The sequence below is a fragment of the Daphnia pulex genome, chromosome 4 (assembly GCF_021134715.1).
Source record: "Daphnia pulex isolate KAP4 chromosome 4, ASM2113471v1".
NCBI lineage: Eukaryota > Metazoa > Arthropoda > Branchiopoda > Diplostraca > Daphniidae > Daphnia > Daphnia pulex.
The window spans coordinates 1,365,482-1,382,982 of record NC_060020.1 but is presented as its reverse complement, the minus strand read 5'-3'; the positions used below and the strand labels follow the sequence as shown (position 1 = coordinate 1,382,982).

The window sequence follows — 17,501 nt, the reverse complement described above, 5'->3', positions numbered from 1 at the left end:
CTTGTTGGAATACAATAGAATTGTTAAATTATACGGCGGCCGTTGACTGTTTTTATTGCCGAATGATGAATCGCGTTTTGCATATAAAATATTCCCACCTTGAGACATGATTATAGGAGCGTTATAGATAAGATAGCGTTTATGATTTGATGAGATCTATAAATTTCTTTTTTTTTATTTATTGCCTTCCTACTGGTCAAATCCCGTTTGACTGATGCCGCTACACAATTTCGAGTTCAACATTCTCTGGGGTAAACCCAGCGTCGCTTCTATATATAAACCCGAAAATCATCATGTTCTCGTCACACTGTCAACATATTCTCGGACGACATCATCGTTGTTCATGACGAGTTCTCCTAACGTTTTCTATCGGTAAATATTTCAATTGCGATTTATCGATGTATTTATATTAATCTCATTTCATTCTGTATAGCTGTTCAAGTTTCCTGGATCAAATCACGCATACTACTGGTCGGGCTCTCATCATCACCTTTAAAAAGATGAGATTTTCCAGTGTTGTATTGATCGCGTTAGCCATCATAGGCTATTCTTTCGCCAATCCAACTCCTAGGAAATGTAACCGAAAGCATATTCTGGAAGCTAGAGTTGACGAACCCGTTTATTACGTATTCGACCCTAATCAAGATCAATACCCTTACGTTGATCCTTCCGTTTATCCAGCGAGTCCTTCCGTTGACCTAGCCGGCGCTGAAATTCGTACGACAAAATCTTCACTGATTCATTTTCATTTAGCCTTTAGGGACTCATTTTATTTTAAATTGTTCAATTATATTATTTTTAGAAGCCAGAGTTCCACAATCGCAGACGGCGCCCACAACAACATCAATTTTTGGCATCGGTTCCATTCCCTCGTTTGGTACACTCCCGTCCTTTACGTCACTTTTCCCAGTATCAGGTACCAAGTGTACGACTAATTCCGGTGATGAGGGAACCTGTCTATCTCAGAGTGAATGTGACAACCAAGGCGGAATCAAAGACGGCGATTGTGGAACGGTTCTATTCCGCTCTGCCGGAGTCTGCTGTTCATGTAAGTAGCTCATTAATTCGAGAAAGAATTTATTCGTTATTTCATTTGTTATTGTCTTCTCTTTCAGTTATGATTAAAAAGTGCTCAGAAACTGCAATCCGCAGCCCTTTGATGTGGATGACTCCATCTAGGGCGTCCAGTAAGCAATCTTGTACATTGACATTCCCAGCTAATCCAGGTATCAGGGTCGGCGGAACTACAATCGGTGGTGGATTGACTTCATCGAGCAATAGCATCCGCAGCTGTCAACTCAAGTAATATTATGCAACTTATTTTTTTGTATGTGTCCGATGGTTACACCATTTCTTTTTCTTTCTAAAATTCAGGATAGAATTTGAAAACTTCCGACTTGCTCCACCCAATCCGAATACTACCATTTGCGACGAAGATTATTTCGCAGCGGTCGGAAGTACCACTCCAACGCAAAAATTGTGCGGTGATTCATACACCGATCAACATCGTAATTATACAATTCATACATTAATAATTCGTGATTTTGTTAAAACTTTAAATGTTTTCTTTCTTCTCAAGTTTATTTGTCATTCAACGACGAGCAAGATGACATCACATTGGGATTTTTCTTGACGGATGCCTCCAACAAAGATTGGAAGTTAAGGATTACTAGAATCCCTTGCTCTTCTCAAGATCTCGGTTTGTTCGCAATTCTTGCTTCTATTTTAATCCCTCTCTCATTTTTCTAACATTTTACATTTAACTTTCGAATTCAGCTCCCTCAAACTGTCTGCAATACTTGACCAAAACGGCGGGATCACTTGAATCGTTCAACTTCAAGCAAGAATACGGAGGTTCCGTCCGACAACTTGCAGACCAGAATTACAACATTTGTTTCAAGAGGCCTTCAGTATATTTTTTTTTACAAGAATTTGATGATACCTATCAGTATTAACTTAACTTGTTAATGAATCCATTAAAACAGGGTTACTGTGGAGTCTGCTTCACACCCTGCCAAACGTTCAAAAATGTCCCAGGCTTCCTTTTAACGAAATCGGCAGAGAATGCGACAAGTGCTACTAATGGTTCCAACTGTCCAGACCAGCTTATTATTCCGGGCGGATCAAACGGTGGAAGCGTACGCGAATCAGTTTATTGTGGAGCAGCCCTCAACCAAAATACGACAAGCGACGCCCCCATTTGCAGTAAGTGCATAGAACAAATACTTAATAATGCAACTATATTAAAGAAAAATTTCAATCAAATATTTCTTTATTATAGCTTCATCTGACCGAATTACTTACATCACCGATGCAAAAGAAGGCAAAGACGAAATCAACAATGTGGGGTTCTGTTTGACTTACACTCAGAAGAAGTGTTAAAAATCAAAAACCATTCGGTTGTTTTCTTCTTTTTATTATTTCATTCTGTTATTTAAGATTTGAACGCTTCAACTTTCCACTTTATTTTTCGTTCAAGTGTTCTTTTAAAAACTTCAGTCCCTGTCATTAGAAAATGTTATCCAGTAAGTTGTTGTGGATTTTGCGCCAGTACTTTTCCCTGTTTAATTTCTTTTGTTCAAAGGACTTTCCTTTGGGAAAAACTAAAAAGAAATGTAATAATCGATAGTGTCTGTGGAGAAAGGGAACAAAATAAATTAATGAAATCAGAGGAACTGTGTGGCGAATAAGAAAAAGGGTCTACGTGGTTAGAGAAATTTCTACTGTGACAGCGCAATTGAATATTGCGTTTACCTCAAGTATTTATGAGTTCGTGCACATTCACCCGCAGATAATAAGTGAAAGTTTTGTCGATTTCAAGAAGGAGAACGGCTAAAACATCGTTGATCGAGACGACACTTTCTCCGTCGTTCAACAACCCCGATATTTAGACACGTACGAAATTCGAAACTGGAAGCCCTATTAAATTTTTTAACTATTTAAAGTCTAGTCATGCTACATCATTCGTTTTGCAATAGAGAGATGATCGAGTCAACCAACTTCAGTGTTTGTTTGGAAGTTGGAAGAGAAAGCTTGGTTTGTAAGTTAATAGTGCTCGGTGAAAACGATAAAGATTGCATGTTATGTTTTAAGGTGCGGTATTATTACCCCATTCCAAGGATGATACGGTACAATCGAAAGGAAAGCTGCCAAAGGGGAGAAAGGTCTGTCTGAAAAGGTATATATACATAAAACTTGCATCTTTTCGCATCATCAGTATTCGTACCTTCAAACCGTCAGCAGCGTGTCTTCTCTTGCAAAAATGATTCATACTCATCTGTTTTTTGGTAAATTTTTATGTTACACTTACTTATATTTGACGAAAGCTATATTGGAAATTAAATCTATACTATTAAAATAATCTGTCGATAGTTTTAATCAGTGTTGCGACCGTTTTGTCGCAAAATCAACCAACATCATCACAATTTACAAAGGAGGAAGAATCGGACGTTAACTCTATTCCAGGTATAAATTTATTGACAATCGCGCATTTTTTACTTATTCCAAATTAACTTTTTTAAAACAATAAGGTGTTGCTGGGAAAGATTATCCGATCTTTCACGAAATCCCGCAAACAAATTTTGGATGTTCGGGCAAGCTTCCTGGTTATTATGCCGACACTGATGCCCGCTGCCAGGTAACCTAACCCCATTTAACACACGTTAAAAAGCCTGCCCACTTCATTTCATATGTTTTCCGATTGTTTACACAGGTATGGCATTATTGCAGTCTCGAAGGCTTGGTGGATTCCTTCCTTTGTCCAAACGGAACCATTTACTCTCAAGAGAGAAGAGTATGCGAATGGTATTACGACGTAGATTGCACGAAATCCAGCAAATTCTCGGATGTTAACAAGGATTTGTACATCATTCCCGAAACCACTAAAGCTCCTTCACGAAGTGCTCTGGAAAAGCAACAACTGGTTAAGGATCCTGAAACGCCGCAATTGGTCAAAAATTCTAACCTACGCAAGAGATATATCCAGTTCTAGTGTTTTAAATAATAATTAGGTGTGAGTGTTAACCGCTGGTCTCATCGGTGAAATTTAAACTTTGTCAAGTGATTGTTTTGTTAGCAATTATTAATAGCATTTTGTATACATACGGAAAAAGTAATTGATCATTTACTGAGTCAATAAAATAATTGAAATGAAGCACTATTTAATGTTTTGTTGTTATTTTTTTTTTATTTATCGGATTATTCAGTAAATTAAATTAAAGGGTGCATCTCACAGTGACGGAATCGCACTAGTAAAGGTGGCCATAAATAACAGCTTTTTTTTTTTTGCTCATAAATATATAGTGTTGAAAGTAAAGTGTTTCATTAGTAAAATATATCACTAATAATTTCATTGTTTAGTAACTCGAAACAGTACCCATTAATAACTAGTTCTTTAAGTAAAATGTCTCATAAGAACGAAGTTCTTGTGGTTCTTGTATCATAAGAACTTCGTTGCATTGATAAATTGTCTCACTAGTATTTCTGTTCACAAGTAACATCAGGTTAGGTTAGGTTAGGTTAGGTTAGGTTAGGTTAGGTTAGGTTAGGTTAGGTTAGGTTAGGTTTGGTTAGGTTAGGTTAGGTTATAAAATTGGTAATTCCCGAATCACAATCACGGCGAAGCCGTGAACATCATATTATTATCATCCACGGCGAAGCCGTGAACGTCAAGTTATTATCAATCACGGCGAAGCCGTGAACATAATTTTATTATTATCCACGGCGAAGCCGTGAAATTAAATTCGGTATCATCCACGGCGAAGCCGTGAAATTTACATTCGGGATCATCACGGCGAAGCCGTGAATATCATACTGGATCATAGGGGGTGTTACTGTTGATGCCTGTTACTAACGAGACGTTGTCGTTATACTACAAAATACTACTGTATCACTTTCCCTTTTCACACGAAATTTTGAAAAAGAATTATGAAACAATTTACTATTGACCATTTGTTGGTATGAAATAAATAAATTATTTAGAAAATTTTGATTTTCTACCGAACGGTATTATTTGAGATACGTTTTACTAGTGATGCACTGTAGCCATTTTCAATTTTACTAGTGATACAAATTACTATAGTACGATACTTAAGCGCCTTTTTACTACTGCGATTCCGTCATAGTGCTACGCACCGAAATTAAAGGGGAAAAAGAAAGCTTTTGGCGAATTGGCATTCGTTATTCTTCACGTCATACGTCAAAAATTTGGAATTTTCGTCTGCACGGGATCGTCGATATATGATCCAGTTTAAATTTATCAACGAGCTGTAGATATTCGAATGTTTAGCACCAATTGTTGTAAAGTAACACGTCTATTTTTAAAGTTATACGCCCACTATCCACTGTTCTACAGGTTGTTCTAAATGCAGCAAAGTCTAATTGACAAGCTGTTAAATTTACAGCTATGGCTGAGGCTAACAAATCTAAGATGAGAGAATGGACACCCACAGATACTAATCAAGTGCTGTTAAAAAAATATTTTGATAAGAGATGAGTTTGAATATAATTTTCTTTCTTTCATCAGATTCGACTCAGGCACTTGCGTAAAATCTGCTTTAGAAGTGTTTATTTGGATCCATCAATTGATCCTGAATGTGCTGTTTTTTATTATACCCTACATATCACCACCATGTCAGCTCCATTTTATACTAGTGAACATCAATCTGGAGTAAATATTGATTGGAATGATTTGGATACAAGAAAATTTCCTGAAAGTATTGTCAATTCTTGCCCAGGTATGTGCATTCTAAGATGAGATTAACCAGAAGGTGTTGAATTCGTTTTGTTTAATATTTTTCCCATTATTACAGGTTTAGTAGTAAGAGTGTGGGTCAAAGAAGACACAGAAAATTCTTCTCCAAAACTGGTTACTGTTTGGGCTGTCTACTTTAATGGTCTAGTCTACTTAGGATCACAGCCTCCAAAAGAAGCTGTCCTCTTCACCAAGAATGCCTTAATATTCGGCATGTCTTGGGGATTTTTCACTGCTGAAAATTCTCTGAAATCTCAAATTGTTTGCCCTTCAACTCAACAACAAGACAATACAAGTAGCAAAAGCTATAATGTCGCATCTATGTGCAGGTTTGTTTTAAATAAGTTGTTACTGAAGATGAAAGCACGTAATTTTCGTAAATGTTTGTAAATGCAGGATTCACCGAATGCAGAGAGCAATCTACAAGGAGGGGGCAGAGTCAGAGCGACTGAAGCTAGAAATTCAGTCAGTTCAATCAAATCCCAGTCGTTATCGGAACAAGTCTATGCGCTCGATTTCTTCACTGAGTGCATCGCCTACTGATCTTCTTGCCCTGCAAGAAATGAGAGCCAAACGTCAAGTGGCATTGGCAAGAGTTTCAATGCTCCAGCAGGAACGAAGTAGACAACTAAAGAGTTTAGAGCAATTAAAAGAAACGTTAAAGAATCTCCGAGTGGACAACCATACCAGAGGTATATTGAAATTTGAGTCTGCTAAAAGTTTATCCCAACACCTTTTAATTTTTGTCTGTTTTTCTTTGTTTCTTTCTAAAGCTCTTCATTTGAAAGAAAAGCATTTTCACCTGCAAATGGACAAAGATCGATTGGCAGAATTAGTGAAAAGCCTCGCTAGCACCGAAGAACAAGATACCCGTTTAAAACATCAGCTCGTTGCTCGTCGAAGGCAATTATTCCTGGAATTAGTCGAAATATTTCCCATTGTTCAGGTTGGCTACGCTTTAATGATGCAAGTGACAATCACATTATTAAATCCAATTATTTTCCTCATAATTAGGTTAAGCCCGGTGTATATTCGATTAATGACGTTATTCTACCGAATTCTGACTCTTTTGCTGGATGTGACGACATTCAGCTTAGCGTGGCTCTTGGTCACGTAACCCATCTGGTCCAAATGCTTTCCGTCTTCCTTCAAGTGCCCAATCGCTATCCAGTGGCCGTATTTAGCTCTAGAAGCCGAATAATAGACGACGTTAGCCAACGGGAGGCCGATGCACAGAAAGAGTAAAAATTGACTTTGATAATTTGTTTACAACTTGCAACCTACAACTTACAACATTTGGTAAATTCCATACTCGTTTTGGCTGACTTTAGGTTCCCATTATTTGCAAAAGGCAAAGATAGGCTATACTTTGAATACGCTGTCTATCTCCTTAATAAAGATATAGCGCAACTTCGATGGCTATGTGGGCTTAACACAACTGATCTTGCTGCCACTCTACCAAATCTCTACTCTTTACTGCAGAATCTTATTACTCCTTCTAGGTAACATTTTTAGAAAGCACTTTGATTTTTGCATATTAACAGTTTATTGGATTTCTTTTGTAAAGTGACGAAAGCAAAATGAAGAGATCAGACAGTCGGGAACGTGGATTTACACCGCGTAGCCACAGTATGGCTTCAGCGTCACACTACTTATTCAAATCGGCGAAATGGCAACCTCATCGACTCTCACGATCTTTGGCTGGAAGTCAGATGAGTTTGGCGGATCCTAGTATGGCGTCAACAGTAAGCTTGGATAACTTGACGGATTCACCTCAAGCCGGGGGTTATTTCAGACAACCCCCTCCGCAACAGCAAATTTGGAACACTCACTCGTCGTCAACATTATCATTGGATTTGGTCGTCGATCGTTTGGAATTTTCGGCCAGTTCTCCTTTACTGTCATCTGTCGGATCAGTTCTTCATGGATCTGCACCTGATTTACGCAGTCCCGAATCAGAAGCTCTCACCACCAGTCCTTCCCCTCCACCAAGTACAAAATCAAAGGCGTTATAAATGTCGGAATTGTATCTATAAATTTCTCTTCTTTTATTGTAGTTACCTTCGAGGCGCCTCCAGCACCTGAGGCCAATGAAGTAGAAAAGATAGCCCTTTCATCATCACCTATAACCATCAGCCAACCGAATCCTTTGGACATGGATGATGGAATGGATAGCGTAACATCTCGAACTGAAGCGTTGGCCATTTCGAGCACGTTCAAGCTACGTGGAAGAGGGCGAACGACATCGAATTCGTCGCAAGGAAACTTTTGAGGTTTTGTTTCTTTTCTTTCTATCGAGTTTCACCATCATTCCAGTCGAACTCTACATTTTTTGTTTGTTACATTGTTACAGTAAAAAAAAGAGAATAACTTTACCTATAAAGCAATAACTGAAATTCCGTCAGACTGAAAAATGTAAAACAAAAAAGAAGGAAATTGTTTGCATAGTTATTCGTCGAGATGTTTCTATTTTAAATCTGGCCGCCAAGGAATGGCGGGGATTTTTTGGCACGCGATTTCTGCGTGCCCAATGGGTTTTTGACCGTTGGCTTTCTAAAAGTATTTCGAGATGCGCAAACGTGCCGCGCATAACGTAAAGTCAAGCAAACCTAACCGGAACGTGGTACATGCACGACACGAATCTATTTCTGCTTCCGGTTGCCAAGGGCGACCAATGGGGGGTATTTAACATTTTTGTTGTTGTCTCTCTCCCCCCTCCAGTTTCGTAAGACTTTTCTCTTCCGATGGGAACTGCCTGCGGGGTCGAAGGAAGAGAAACGGACGTGTGAGTGTATGTGTGCGTGTCGCATCCCCTGGCGTCGACAGCGTCGCCGTCGTTGTCACTCGAGGAACCTTTTAAGAAACAAATAAAGGAACCTCTTTTTTTTTTCGTGTCGTGACTGATGGGTTTAAACGGTTTCATCCGACATATTCTACATTCCTCTTTCCTTTTCAGTCCGGTCCAATAATTTGATTGGAACCTGTAACCTAGAAAACGTAAAACGAGAACCGGTGGATATCGTTTGACAGTTATTATGTAGGTCTGGTCGTCTCCGATAGCAGCTGCCTCTTGTTGGTGATGTTGTGGCGGTTGGTAGATGATGGAGGGATTCTATTTTTCTCAATAGAGAAAATACATATCAAAAAAGAAAAGGAAAAAAGGGGAGGTTGGGTTTAGCGCAACAGCTGCATCTGCTTCCAGTTTGGTGGACACACAAAAATGCGATCGAGGAGGGGTGAGGCCCATATGTGCATTCGAGAGTGTCAGGAGTATAGTATACCAACATAGGAATCGAAAGCAAAGGGGGGGGGGAGGGAACGCATGCGAAAAGACTGTGTGTGTGTGTGTGTGTCTAAGAATTCCTCTGGCATTAGTCTGTGAGTGTGGGCGCGCTAGGGGGGTAGGAGAAAAAGGAGGAGGGTCCAGCCTACACATATATACACACAGTAGCTGCCCGGACTTGAGACGTAGCTGACGCATCGCCCGCTCTCTCTCTCTAACTCTCATGGCGTTTGTCGTGAGTGCCGTCGTTTGAGTGCCAAACCGAAAGAAAATAGTTGTGTGTGTGTGCGTTGCGTGTTTTTGTGCGTGAGTAGTGAGCGATTGTGAAATGAGCGTGTCCAACCAAAGCCGCAAGGACCATTCCGATGGTAAGAAAACATTTTCAACCTATTTAAAAAGAAATACATTGTCGCGCTTTTTATTATACAAACTCAATGAATTGATTGATGATTTTTCGATCCGCAGGAAGCGACGGGAGTGATTCTGACGCGACGACGACGTCATCAACGGAGCATTTGACACGGGAGGAGAAGCTCTACGTTTTGCGTCACACTGCCCGTCAGGAACCGCAAGGTCAGGAGAGCAAGAGCTGGCAACAGCTTCAACAACAACGTCAATCGCGGCCCAGCTGCCGCAGCTGCAGCGGACTGCAACTTGCACAGCACCAGCAACATCAACAACGCAGTGGCAGCGTCAACCCGCTAGAACAATCGATGAATAGCAGCGGCGGGGGACCCGATCCGGCCTCCTCTTGTCGAACGCTCATCATTCACGGAAGCCTCTCGGATGAAAGCTGGGCAAGGTAGTTACGAGCATATATTGTATTAAATATCCATCGCCCGCATATTTCCATCTATGCATAATACCTAAACACGTTCATCATCATCAAAGATGGCGTCAGTGTCACTTCATTGTAAAGTAATACCCTGGTTGGTTGCGCTGGTGAAATTCAATCCGACACCCCACCCCACCTCCGCTCCCGTCTTCATTCTTTTCTCTTTTTTTAATTTTTGACGAGTTCTTCTTCTTTGTTGCGTTCCCATTTTTTGTTGACGTTCACGGTTTCATCATCTTCATCGCGCGTTTTGTCGTCTTATAATAATATTCGTCGCACAGAATCCAAAAAAGCCGGACCAGACCGGACTGGGATGATTACGTATGTGTGTGTGGGGGAATCGAAGGGAATTGGGTGTGCAGCCTCAGCTGATTATTATATCGTTCACCGGAAAGGATAGAGAAAAGAGAAAGAAGGGAAAAGGAAGGAGAAAGAAAAAAAAAATGGTCGAGTGTAGAGAAAGAGAGATGTATATACTACAGTATTCCGAGTTGTTGGCATCGAACCATAATGTTCTGACCGTCTCATCATCAGATGGCAGCAGCGCAAAGTTGGTTGCCGGGGATCCCGGGAGAAGAGCTGAGTGAAAAATGAGCGACTGGGACTGTTTGAGAGGGGTAGTACAGTCTAAAATTACACATTCCGCAAATGCCTGGCGCGTTTGTGGAGCTCTGCTGTGTCTGTGCGCGCGCGTGGGTGATAAGAGAAAAAGAAAAAAAAGGAGTCCCAGTCCAGTCTTATCTGTTTTAATCGATGGTTGTTGAGCCACTTAAAATCGAGTGCCTCCCCCGACACACGTCCTCACTCTACTCTTTCGTCTCCCTTCCATTCTACTGGTGATGTTTTCTTTTTTGTGTAGACCACGGGTTATCAAAGGGTGGCCAGATTAAAGCCAACTAACCATCACCAGGCGAAACCTTTTCCCAGTTTGTTGACGTTGGAGATTGGCGGATGTTGTTGGTGTGCTATTTATCCTTGACTCGTTGTCGTTGTTTCACAACAGGTTGGCTGGAACAGGATCGATACCCGATTTGGGAATGGCCGGTTCGTCGCATTATCTTACCAGCACACCCAAAACGCCACCGTTTCGACCGGCGTCGTCCGATTGCAACGACGACGCAGAGGATCTTTTGCTATTGGGCAGCGCCAATCGGCGTCGACGTCGCGGAGGAGGTCATCCACCACCTCCGCCACCTTCACCACCTGGTGTTGGAGGATTTACCACTCGGAGTCTTCCACGATCCGCCAAAGATTTCAGCGCTCTATCTACCTACCAGCGCCATCACCCGTCGTCCCATTTGACCAGTCTGGCTTCACTCTACCACGAAGAACAAGAAAACACCGAGCTGGATCACCAAAATGGATGTTGTGAACGTAGAAAACACTTGAAAATGCTCCATGGTCTCGCTCGTGAAATGAACTGGAGCTTGCCCATTACGACAACAAATACGACAACGGCTGCCGGTCCCAGCGATAGCTGCTACCCTTTATCCATCGAGGAAAGTGGTGAAGGCGCCTGTTCGGCCCTGTCGATCAGTGACACACTCCTCAACGACCACCAGACGTTGCAGACACCGTCGTCCTACACCAGAGATTTTACTTATTTGAGTAAACCACCACCTGCTTATCCGCGGAATAAAAGTTTCGGCAGTGGTGCGGCCCCAGCAACGGCGGCGGCGGCAGCTGTCGCGACAGAAAATGGAACTCCTGCCAGCAGCCGAAATTCGTCATCGTCATCTTCTTGCCGGCGAATAAAAATCCGACGAGCGTTGTCCCGTTCCCATCCCGATTTGTCCAAATTGGGTAAAGAGCTCGGCTGGAACAAGAGCAGCGCTGGGACCTCGGATTCCAGCAATACGTGGAGAGCGTTACGTCACAAGTAAGTTAGAAAAAGAAAGTCATCAAAACAAATACAAACGCAATCAAAACACATGTTTCAAACAGCCGTTTTAGAGATAAGGCAAACATGAACATCGTAAATTCCTATGTCGTCATAATTCTAATCTAATCACACAAAAATGTTGTTGACCTTGCTGTAGTAAAACAGAGCCTGCTGCTCCAGCCGAAGAACTCAATACTCAAACCGAAAAGAGCCAGATCGATCCGCCTATTGAAATTCAAACTGTTCCAGCAGAACCGACCGGACCAGCAACAATAGCAATTAGTGGAGACAAGGTAATGGTGGTGAGGCAAGAGGATTCTGAAGCGGTTTGGAGTACGCCAGAGCTAGTCGATGCCATACTGGAGGAGAATTTCAAATTGCGTCAACAAGTGCAGAATCATCAGGATCACATCGCCAAATTGCAGAAATTCGAAAAAGAATTGAGCGCTGTCCAGGTCGCTCATCAGGCTCTAGTGCGCTCCTCTGAGCGCAAAGAATCGCTCGAGCAATCTGCCCGAATTCGACTCGAAGCCGAATGGCGTCGCGCACAGGACATGAACGCGGGGCTGCGCAATCAAGTCGAGCTGTTGACATCACAGTTGGCGCTCAGGAGCGCCTCGGTAGCTTCTCTTGGCAGCACCGCCGAATCCGCATCGGCCGCTGACTGGCAAAATCAAATTGCCCGCCGCGACGCTCTCATCGCTCAACTTGTTAGCCAAAGTACACAAACACATCTATTTTGATTAAAAAAAGGTAACCATAAAAATGTATTAAATTGTCTCTTTGTTTTGTAGATAAAGAGCTGATGACCAACAAAGAGCGTCAGGATATCGAGCTTTGTGCCCAAAAGGCAACGCTACAACAACAGAGATCGCATATCGAAATTCTGGAGTCGGCCTTGGGTCGGGCCCAACAAAACGTCAATCGACTGGAAGATGAGGTTAGAATAAAAACATGTTGTTGATAATGAATTATTTTCTTATCATTATTTTCTGTTTTTTTTTTTTCTGGTTATTCAGTTCCGACGTCTGTGTAATGGCGACTCGCGTCATCTTTTGGCCTCAACTGGTGTCGAGTCTAATGCATCCGCTCAAGCGGAACCAGCGGCGCATCGGGAAATGGCGAATATGGAAATCAGGTATTAAATGTCAATTCTTGCGTAGGCAAACAGGATAACCGATCGTTGTTTCGAAAACCACAAAGAATTCGAGATTTGGAAGCGAAACTGAGCGAAAAAGAAATGCTAATCCATTTGCTTCAGCGCGCTTCCATGGACCGTGAAATAGCATTTGGAGCCACGAGAGGATTACCCGAGTCGGTCTCGCTGCTCAACAGATACCCCAGCCAACAGCAGCAGTCTAGTCAACCGCAACTTGAGAGCCATCTTGCCATGAGTAACAAAAATACGATAAAATCGTAAAAATCGTTTGTTTACAAAGAATTTCATTTTATGGAGCAGATCTCGCCACGTCGACGACAAACGGAGTCAAAGGAGCTTGGTCAGGAAGTAGCGGCGTATCCAGCTTACCAAGTAGCTCACGCGGGAGTGCCATCAGCGTAGCCAGCAATAATAGCCCGTCCCGCGCCAAAGTACCAACATCCTCCACTAACGCCCCCAACACTTCCGCCGCAAGTGATGCCAATCCATCGGTCGCTAGTCAAAATAACGGCATTGCCGAGACGGCTCAAAGTCTTGACAATCAGTTGCGTGCACTAGATCGTTTTTACCAAAACAAAGTATGCAACGATTAACACAGCAATCGAAACATTTCATTTTTGATTATATATTTTTTTTTTTTACGTTTTGTGTAGCAATCGCTGATTCAGGCTCTACAATCGGACAAGGAACGGTTCCCTAATAACTACTGGCCTTCTTAAGAGATTGTATATAACCGGTCGCTGTCTACAGAAACCTATCTAATCAATATATATCGTCTCTCTCTATCTCTCTATGAAAAAGAAAAGTAATCAAAGTTTTCTCAGTTTTAAAGACACTCAAAAATTGACTGTTGGATTGTGTATTTGTGGTTGAAAAATGCAATCGTTTTTCCGACTCACTGCGTGTATTTTGTTATTTCGAAGATCTGATCTCGTCTGGCGTTAGCTAACCGGTTTCGGCCGCAAGGCAATCGTCCCTTGTGAACTTTGACGTTCTAAAACGGGAACTTCCATCATTTTCCCAACATTTCCATTCCCAACATTTCCACTTTCGTGTTCGGCACTTTTTGTAGACGAGATATTAATTTGGAGGGGAGTACAGTAGGTTATAGTTGGAATAGTACAGTTGGAATAGTACGTGAGTATAAAAAATATTTGCATATATTTGTTAGTTCTCTACTTCTTTCAAGTGAGTGTCAACGAGCTAGAGCGGAATTCGAGACTTGTCAGGTCGATCTCGGATCTGCTACGGCACTTGCTTAATGCAAGATTTTAACACAATTTTGTTTTATTTTTTTTAAATTAGTCGTTACTCGTTAAGCTGAACATTTTGTATTCACAGTTATTTACTGTTAGACATTTTTCCGCTTTGGCTGATTGGCTCTTTCACTCCTTGTAATTATTAATTGCAAAATCGAAAATGGCAATGTTGCACCTTACTGTTTTACTTTCAAGATGGCTGCTGTCATTGAGAATAATCGACATCAAGTGACAGCATTCCCGGTTTGCAGAATGTATTTCCGCTTCATGTTTTTGCCGTGAAACCATTTAAATGTAAAAGCGGGACTTTAATATGTAGGTTTCAGTTCTGAAAGATTTACATGTAAATCTTGCTTGATTGGCTGCGACTTGAACCGGACGGTCTGTTTAATAAACAAATCTATATTTTAAAAATTATTGTAAATTTATTTTATTTTTACATTATGCATAATTTATTAAACAAATAAACATCAAAACATAATCATCAATATTAACAAACAAATTTATATAGATCTGTTTATTAAACAGACCGTACGGTTTAAGTCGCAGCCAATCAAAGCAGGGGGAGACACTGCCTTGATTGAGTGAGAACGAGACGTGTTACATAACCACTTGGTATTCATTTTTATATTTGTTGTAGACCCATTCCAATTCCCAACAACGATCCCTTCTTTCCCAAAGTCAACCTGCAGAAGGAAACACTAGGTTTGCATGTCCTTCTCGCGCGAAGGTCACGGAGATCATTACGTAAACCGTGTCATGTAGCGGTGTAGAGGTTGGGTGAGAACGGGATTTGTTACAAAACCATTTTGTATTCATTTTGATGTTGTTGTAGACCCATCCCCGGAAACGTCAGCCCAAAGAAGGAAAGGCCAGTTTGCATTTTCTTCAATCGAAGGTCACGGAGATCATTATGTAAAACTTTTCATGCAATGGTGTAGAGGTTGGGTGAGAACGAGACCTTTTACATTAACCATTTGGTATTCATTTTGATATTGGTTGTTGTAGACCCATCCCCAGCAAAGCCAACCTACAGAAGGAAAGGACAGTCACACTCGAAGGTCACGGAGATCTTTACGTAAAACGTGTCATGCAGTGGAGTAGAGGCTGGGTGAGAATAGCACGTGTTGCACCATTATCAAGCAGGTACAATAGCCGCAAGGCTTTAGAGGTGAGGGTGATCAAAAAATCGTATAAAAGGAGAGAGAAAACGTGAAGCAGAATCAGTCGAGTGAGTATCTCCGACACGGCAACAACTGCAGCGCACTCTCTGCCTTCTTCACCGTATTGCCAATTCACAGCCATGGGTAAATATTCTGTCTTTACATGGAGTTTTCTATTAATGTCAATTATTTTCTGTGTGTTAATTTGTTATTATTTAATATTAATGTTTGAATTTTTTTTACTGTCTAGTTAATGTCGTATGCTGTTGGAAGTTGTATCGTTGATGGCTGAGTCGACCACTAGTGTACTGATGTCTCCTGGGTATGGCGGATACCAAACCGTAATGCCGCCGCCTTACTATGCAACAGCCAGTTACTACACCACCAAGGCTCCAGAGTGTTACACCACAACTTCTGATGCCCCGAGCTGCTACACCGAAGCCCCGAAGTATAACTCTGCCGCGAGCTACATCACCAGAGAGCTGGAGAACTACATCGAGGCTCCCAACTACTATGTCACTAAGGCATCGGAATACTACACGACTACGTATGCTTTCCCTGCCTACTACACCGAGGTCCCTAATTACTACGACACCCTAAGTGCGGATCTCCGACACGGTAAGATCTGCAGTGGCCTATCCGTCACACACTGCATTCCACATCGTGTACCCAGTTCGCAATTATGGGTAAATATTATGTTTTTTACTATGAATTCTGTATCAATCCCTTTTTTTTCTATTTGTTAATATGCCTGTTATTATTCAATATTAATGTTAATTAAATTTATTAATTGTCTAGTTAACTATGGTGTCGTGCTGCTGTTGGGTGTTGTATCGTTGATGGCTGGATCGACCACTGGTGTACCGAAGTCTCTGGGTATGGCGGATACCAAACCGCAACGCCGCCGTCGCCTTGCTACACAGTAACAACTTTCGCAACGACCAGTTACTGCACCGAGACCTCCAGCACTACACCACTAAGGCACCGAAGTTATATACCACAACTTACGATGCCCCGGGCCGCTACACTGACGCTCTGAAGTATTCCTCTGCCCCGAGTTACTACAGCACCAAGGTGACGGAGTAGTACATGACTACGCATGCTGCCCCATCTTACTACACCGAGGCTCCCAAGTATTACTCTCTCAGCTACTTATTGCACTGATTTTCCTAAATACCACTATGTTCCCAGCTGCTACACCGAGGCTTCCGCTGATTACTCCACCAAAACGGTCGAATGCTACACCGAAGCGCCAAAGTACTACTCTGCCCCGATCTACACAACCACAACTGAGGCGACCAAGTATTACGCAGTCCCGACTTGCTACACAAAAGCTACTCTTCCGTGCTACGTTGAACTGAAACACTACACTGATGCGCCAGTCTACTACACCACGACCTACGCTACACCTAGCTGTAACACCGCAGCCTCCAAGTACTACACCGAAAAAGCCGCCTATTACACAACCACGTACCCTGCCTGGTATACTACATCGAGGAATTTAAGTATTACCCTGCTTCAAATTGAGTTTCACACATAAATTCTCCCGACTGACGTATTTCTCTGGATGTGTTGAAAGATTGCTGAAATACAAGATTGATTTAAAACACAAGTACATGTGTCTATTTTCTCCTTAAGTACCTTTCTTCCTACGGATAATCGCATGATGTGAGAAAGTATTCCTTGTGTGTGTATTGAGTTCTATGTAAACTTACAAATAATTGATCTTGCAAAATAAATCAATAAAAATTCAAACTCAGTTTTACATTTGAATAATATTTAAACCCTTCCTTTTTATAAATATTTTAAATAAAAATGCAAGTCCAACAACCAATATTTTTCTCAAAAACCAAAGTCCACCTTCCATTATTTCTGCTAAGTCCAGACTTTTGTTTTTGAAAAAAAATTTAAAAAAATCCCCCTTACACGAAGTTTTTAAAAAATTATCGCGAAAAAATTTGATTCAAAAATTTTTTTGCTTTCAAAATTTATTTTTTAATATACACATACATATATTTTTCCTGTGGCCCCCAGGGGGGGGGGCCTGTCGCTTTCTCTACCGCGATAATAACATGATGCAAGTTATATGCAAATTATTATTTGTTTGGCGCAGAAAGCTTGTTTGATCTAGCAGTTCTCGACTGTGTCAAACCTGACATTGATCAGGC

General features: G+C 41.5%; 5 protein-coding genes across 7 annotated transcripts; all 5 read left to right on the top strand.

Moving 5' to 3' along the window:
• Positions 1-221: 221 nt before the first annotated feature.
• LOC124192200 lies at positions 222-4,153 on the top strand. The gene is made up of 12 exons (XM_046585400.1): positions 222-372; positions 434-717; positions 803-1,048; positions 1,116-1,302; positions 1,375-1,508; positions 1,580-1,699; positions 1,777-1,910; positions 1,986-2,205; positions 2,282-3,287; positions 3,373-3,465; positions 3,531-3,637; positions 3,713-4,153. The coding sequence occupies exons 1-9, from the start codon at positions 344-346 to the stop codon at positions 2,380-2,382; spliced, it is 1,455 nt and encodes a 484-aa protein (XP_046441356.1). The 5' UTR covers positions 222-343; the 3' UTR covers positions 2,383-3,287; positions 3,373-3,465; positions 3,531-3,637; positions 3,713-4,153.
• LOC124192515 lies at positions 3,263-3,991 on the top strand. The gene is made up of 4 exons (XM_046585874.1): positions 3,263-3,287; positions 3,373-3,465; positions 3,531-3,637; positions 3,713-3,991. The coding sequence occupies exons 1-4, from the start codon at positions 3,263-3,265 to the stop codon at positions 3,989-3,991; spliced, it is 504 nt and encodes a 167-aa protein (XP_046441830.1).
• Positions 4,154-5,193: 1,040 nt separating the features above from the next.
• On the top strand, positions 5,194-8,183 carry LOC124193249 (UV radiation resistance-associated protein-like). The gene is made up of 10 exons (XM_046586980.1): positions 5,194-5,461; positions 5,525-5,735; positions 5,811-6,081; positions 6,149-6,444; positions 6,526-6,698; positions 6,767-6,993; positions 7,084-7,254; positions 7,320-7,744; positions 7,810-8,025; positions 8,106-8,183. The coding sequence occupies exons 1-9, from the start codon at positions 5,405-5,407 to the stop codon at positions 8,022-8,024; spliced, it is 2,046 nt and encodes a 681-aa protein (XP_046442936.1). The 5' UTR covers positions 5,194-5,404; the 3' UTR covers position 8,025; positions 8,106-8,183.
• A 932-nt stretch (positions 8,184-9,115) lies between these two features.
• On the top strand, positions 9,116-13,809 carry LOC124193248. 2 transcript variants are annotated; one of them, XM_046586978.1, is made up of 9 exons: positions 9,116-9,403; positions 9,501-9,837; positions 10,874-11,749; positions 11,910-12,472; positions 12,547-12,692; positions 12,772-12,890; positions 12,956-13,146; positions 13,212-13,489; positions 13,565-13,809. In XM_046586978.1, the coding sequence occupies exons 1-9, from the start codon at positions 9,364-9,366 to the stop codon at positions 13,628-13,630; spliced, it is 2,616 nt and encodes an 871-aa protein (XP_046442934.1). In that variant the 5' UTR covers positions 9,116-9,363; the 3' UTR covers positions 13,631-13,809. The 2 variants fall into 2 exon arrangements, with proteins under 2 accessions (XP_046442934.1, XP_046442935.1); XM_046586979.1 differs by lacking the exons at positions 9,116-9,403; positions 9,501-9,837 and adding an exon at positions 10,229-10,796.
• A 1,583-nt stretch (positions 13,810-15,392) lies between these two features.
• On the top strand, positions 15,393-16,940 carry LOC124193247. Of its 2 annotated transcripts, XR_006874127.1 has the most exons (4): positions 15,393-15,477; positions 15,584-16,019; positions 16,132-16,466; positions 16,525-16,940. XR_006874127.1 is itself a non-coding variant. In XM_046586977.1 (3 exons), the coding sequence occupies exons 2-3, from the start codon at positions 16,423-16,425 to the stop codon at positions 16,871-16,873; spliced, it is 393 nt and encodes a 130-aa protein (XP_046442933.1). In that variant the 5' UTR covers positions 15,396-15,477; positions 15,584-16,422; the 3' UTR covers positions 16,874-16,940. The 2 variants fall into 2 exon arrangements, 1 of the variants encoding a protein (XP_046442933.1); XM_046586977.1 differs by having other exon boundaries at positions 15,396-15,477; positions 15,584-16,466.
• The last annotated feature ends 561 nt before the right edge of the window (positions 16,941-17,501 follow it).

Bases quoted from the DNA above. Each gene is read 5' to 3' on its own strand.
- LOC124192200 (XM_046585400.1), top strand. From the start codon at position 344: ATGACGAGTTCTCCTAACGTTTTCTATCG. The intron at 373-433 runs GTAAATATTTCA...CATTCTGTATAG, and splicing joins TCTCCTAACGTTTTCTATCG to CTGTTCAAGTTTCCTGGATC. The intron at 1,303-1,374 runs GTAATATTATGC...TCTAAAATTCAG, and splicing joins ATCCGCAGCTGTCAACTCAA to GATAGAATTTGAAAACTTCC.
- LOC124192515 (XM_046585874.1), top strand. From the start codon at position 3,263: ATGATTCATACTCATCTGTTTTTTG. The intron at 3,288-3,372 runs GTAAATTTTTAT...ATCTGTCGATAG, and splicing joins TCATACTCATCTGTTTTTTG to TTTTAATCAGTGTTGCGACC. The intron at 3,466-3,530 runs GTATAAATTTAT...TAAAACAATAAG, and splicing joins GGACGTTAACTCTATTCCAG to GTGTTGCTGGGAAAGATTAT.
- LOC124193249 (XM_046586980.1), top strand. From the start codon at position 5,405: ATGGCTGAGGCTAACAAATCTAAGATGAGAGAATGGACACCCACAGAT. The intron at 6,699-6,766 runs GTTGGCTACGCT...CCTCATAATTAG, and splicing joins AAATATTTCCCATTGTTCAG to GTTAAGCCCGGTGTATATTC. The intron at 7,255-7,319 runs GTAACATTTTTA...TCTTTTGTAAAG, and splicing joins AATCTTATTACTCCTTCTAG to TGACGAAAGCAAAATGAAGA.
- LOC124193248 (XM_046586978.1), top strand. From the start codon at position 9,364: ATGAGCGTGTCCAACCAAAGCCGCAAGGACCATTCCGATG. The intron at 9,404-9,500 runs GTAAGAAAACAT...TTCGATCCGCAG, and splicing joins CCGCAAGGACCATTCCGATG to GAAGCGACGGGAGTGATTCT. The intron at 12,473-12,546 runs GTACACAAACAC...TTTGTTTTGTAG, and splicing joins CGCTCAACTTGTTAGCCAAA to ATAAAGAGCTGATGACCAAC.
- LOC124193247 (XM_046586977.1), top strand. From the start codon at position 16,423: ATGACTACGCATGCTGCCCCATCTTACTACACCGAGGCTCCCAA. The intron at 16,467-16,524 runs GTATTACTCTCT...CTATGTTCCCAG, and splicing joins TACTACACCGAGGCTCCCAA to CTGCTACACCGAGGCTTCCG.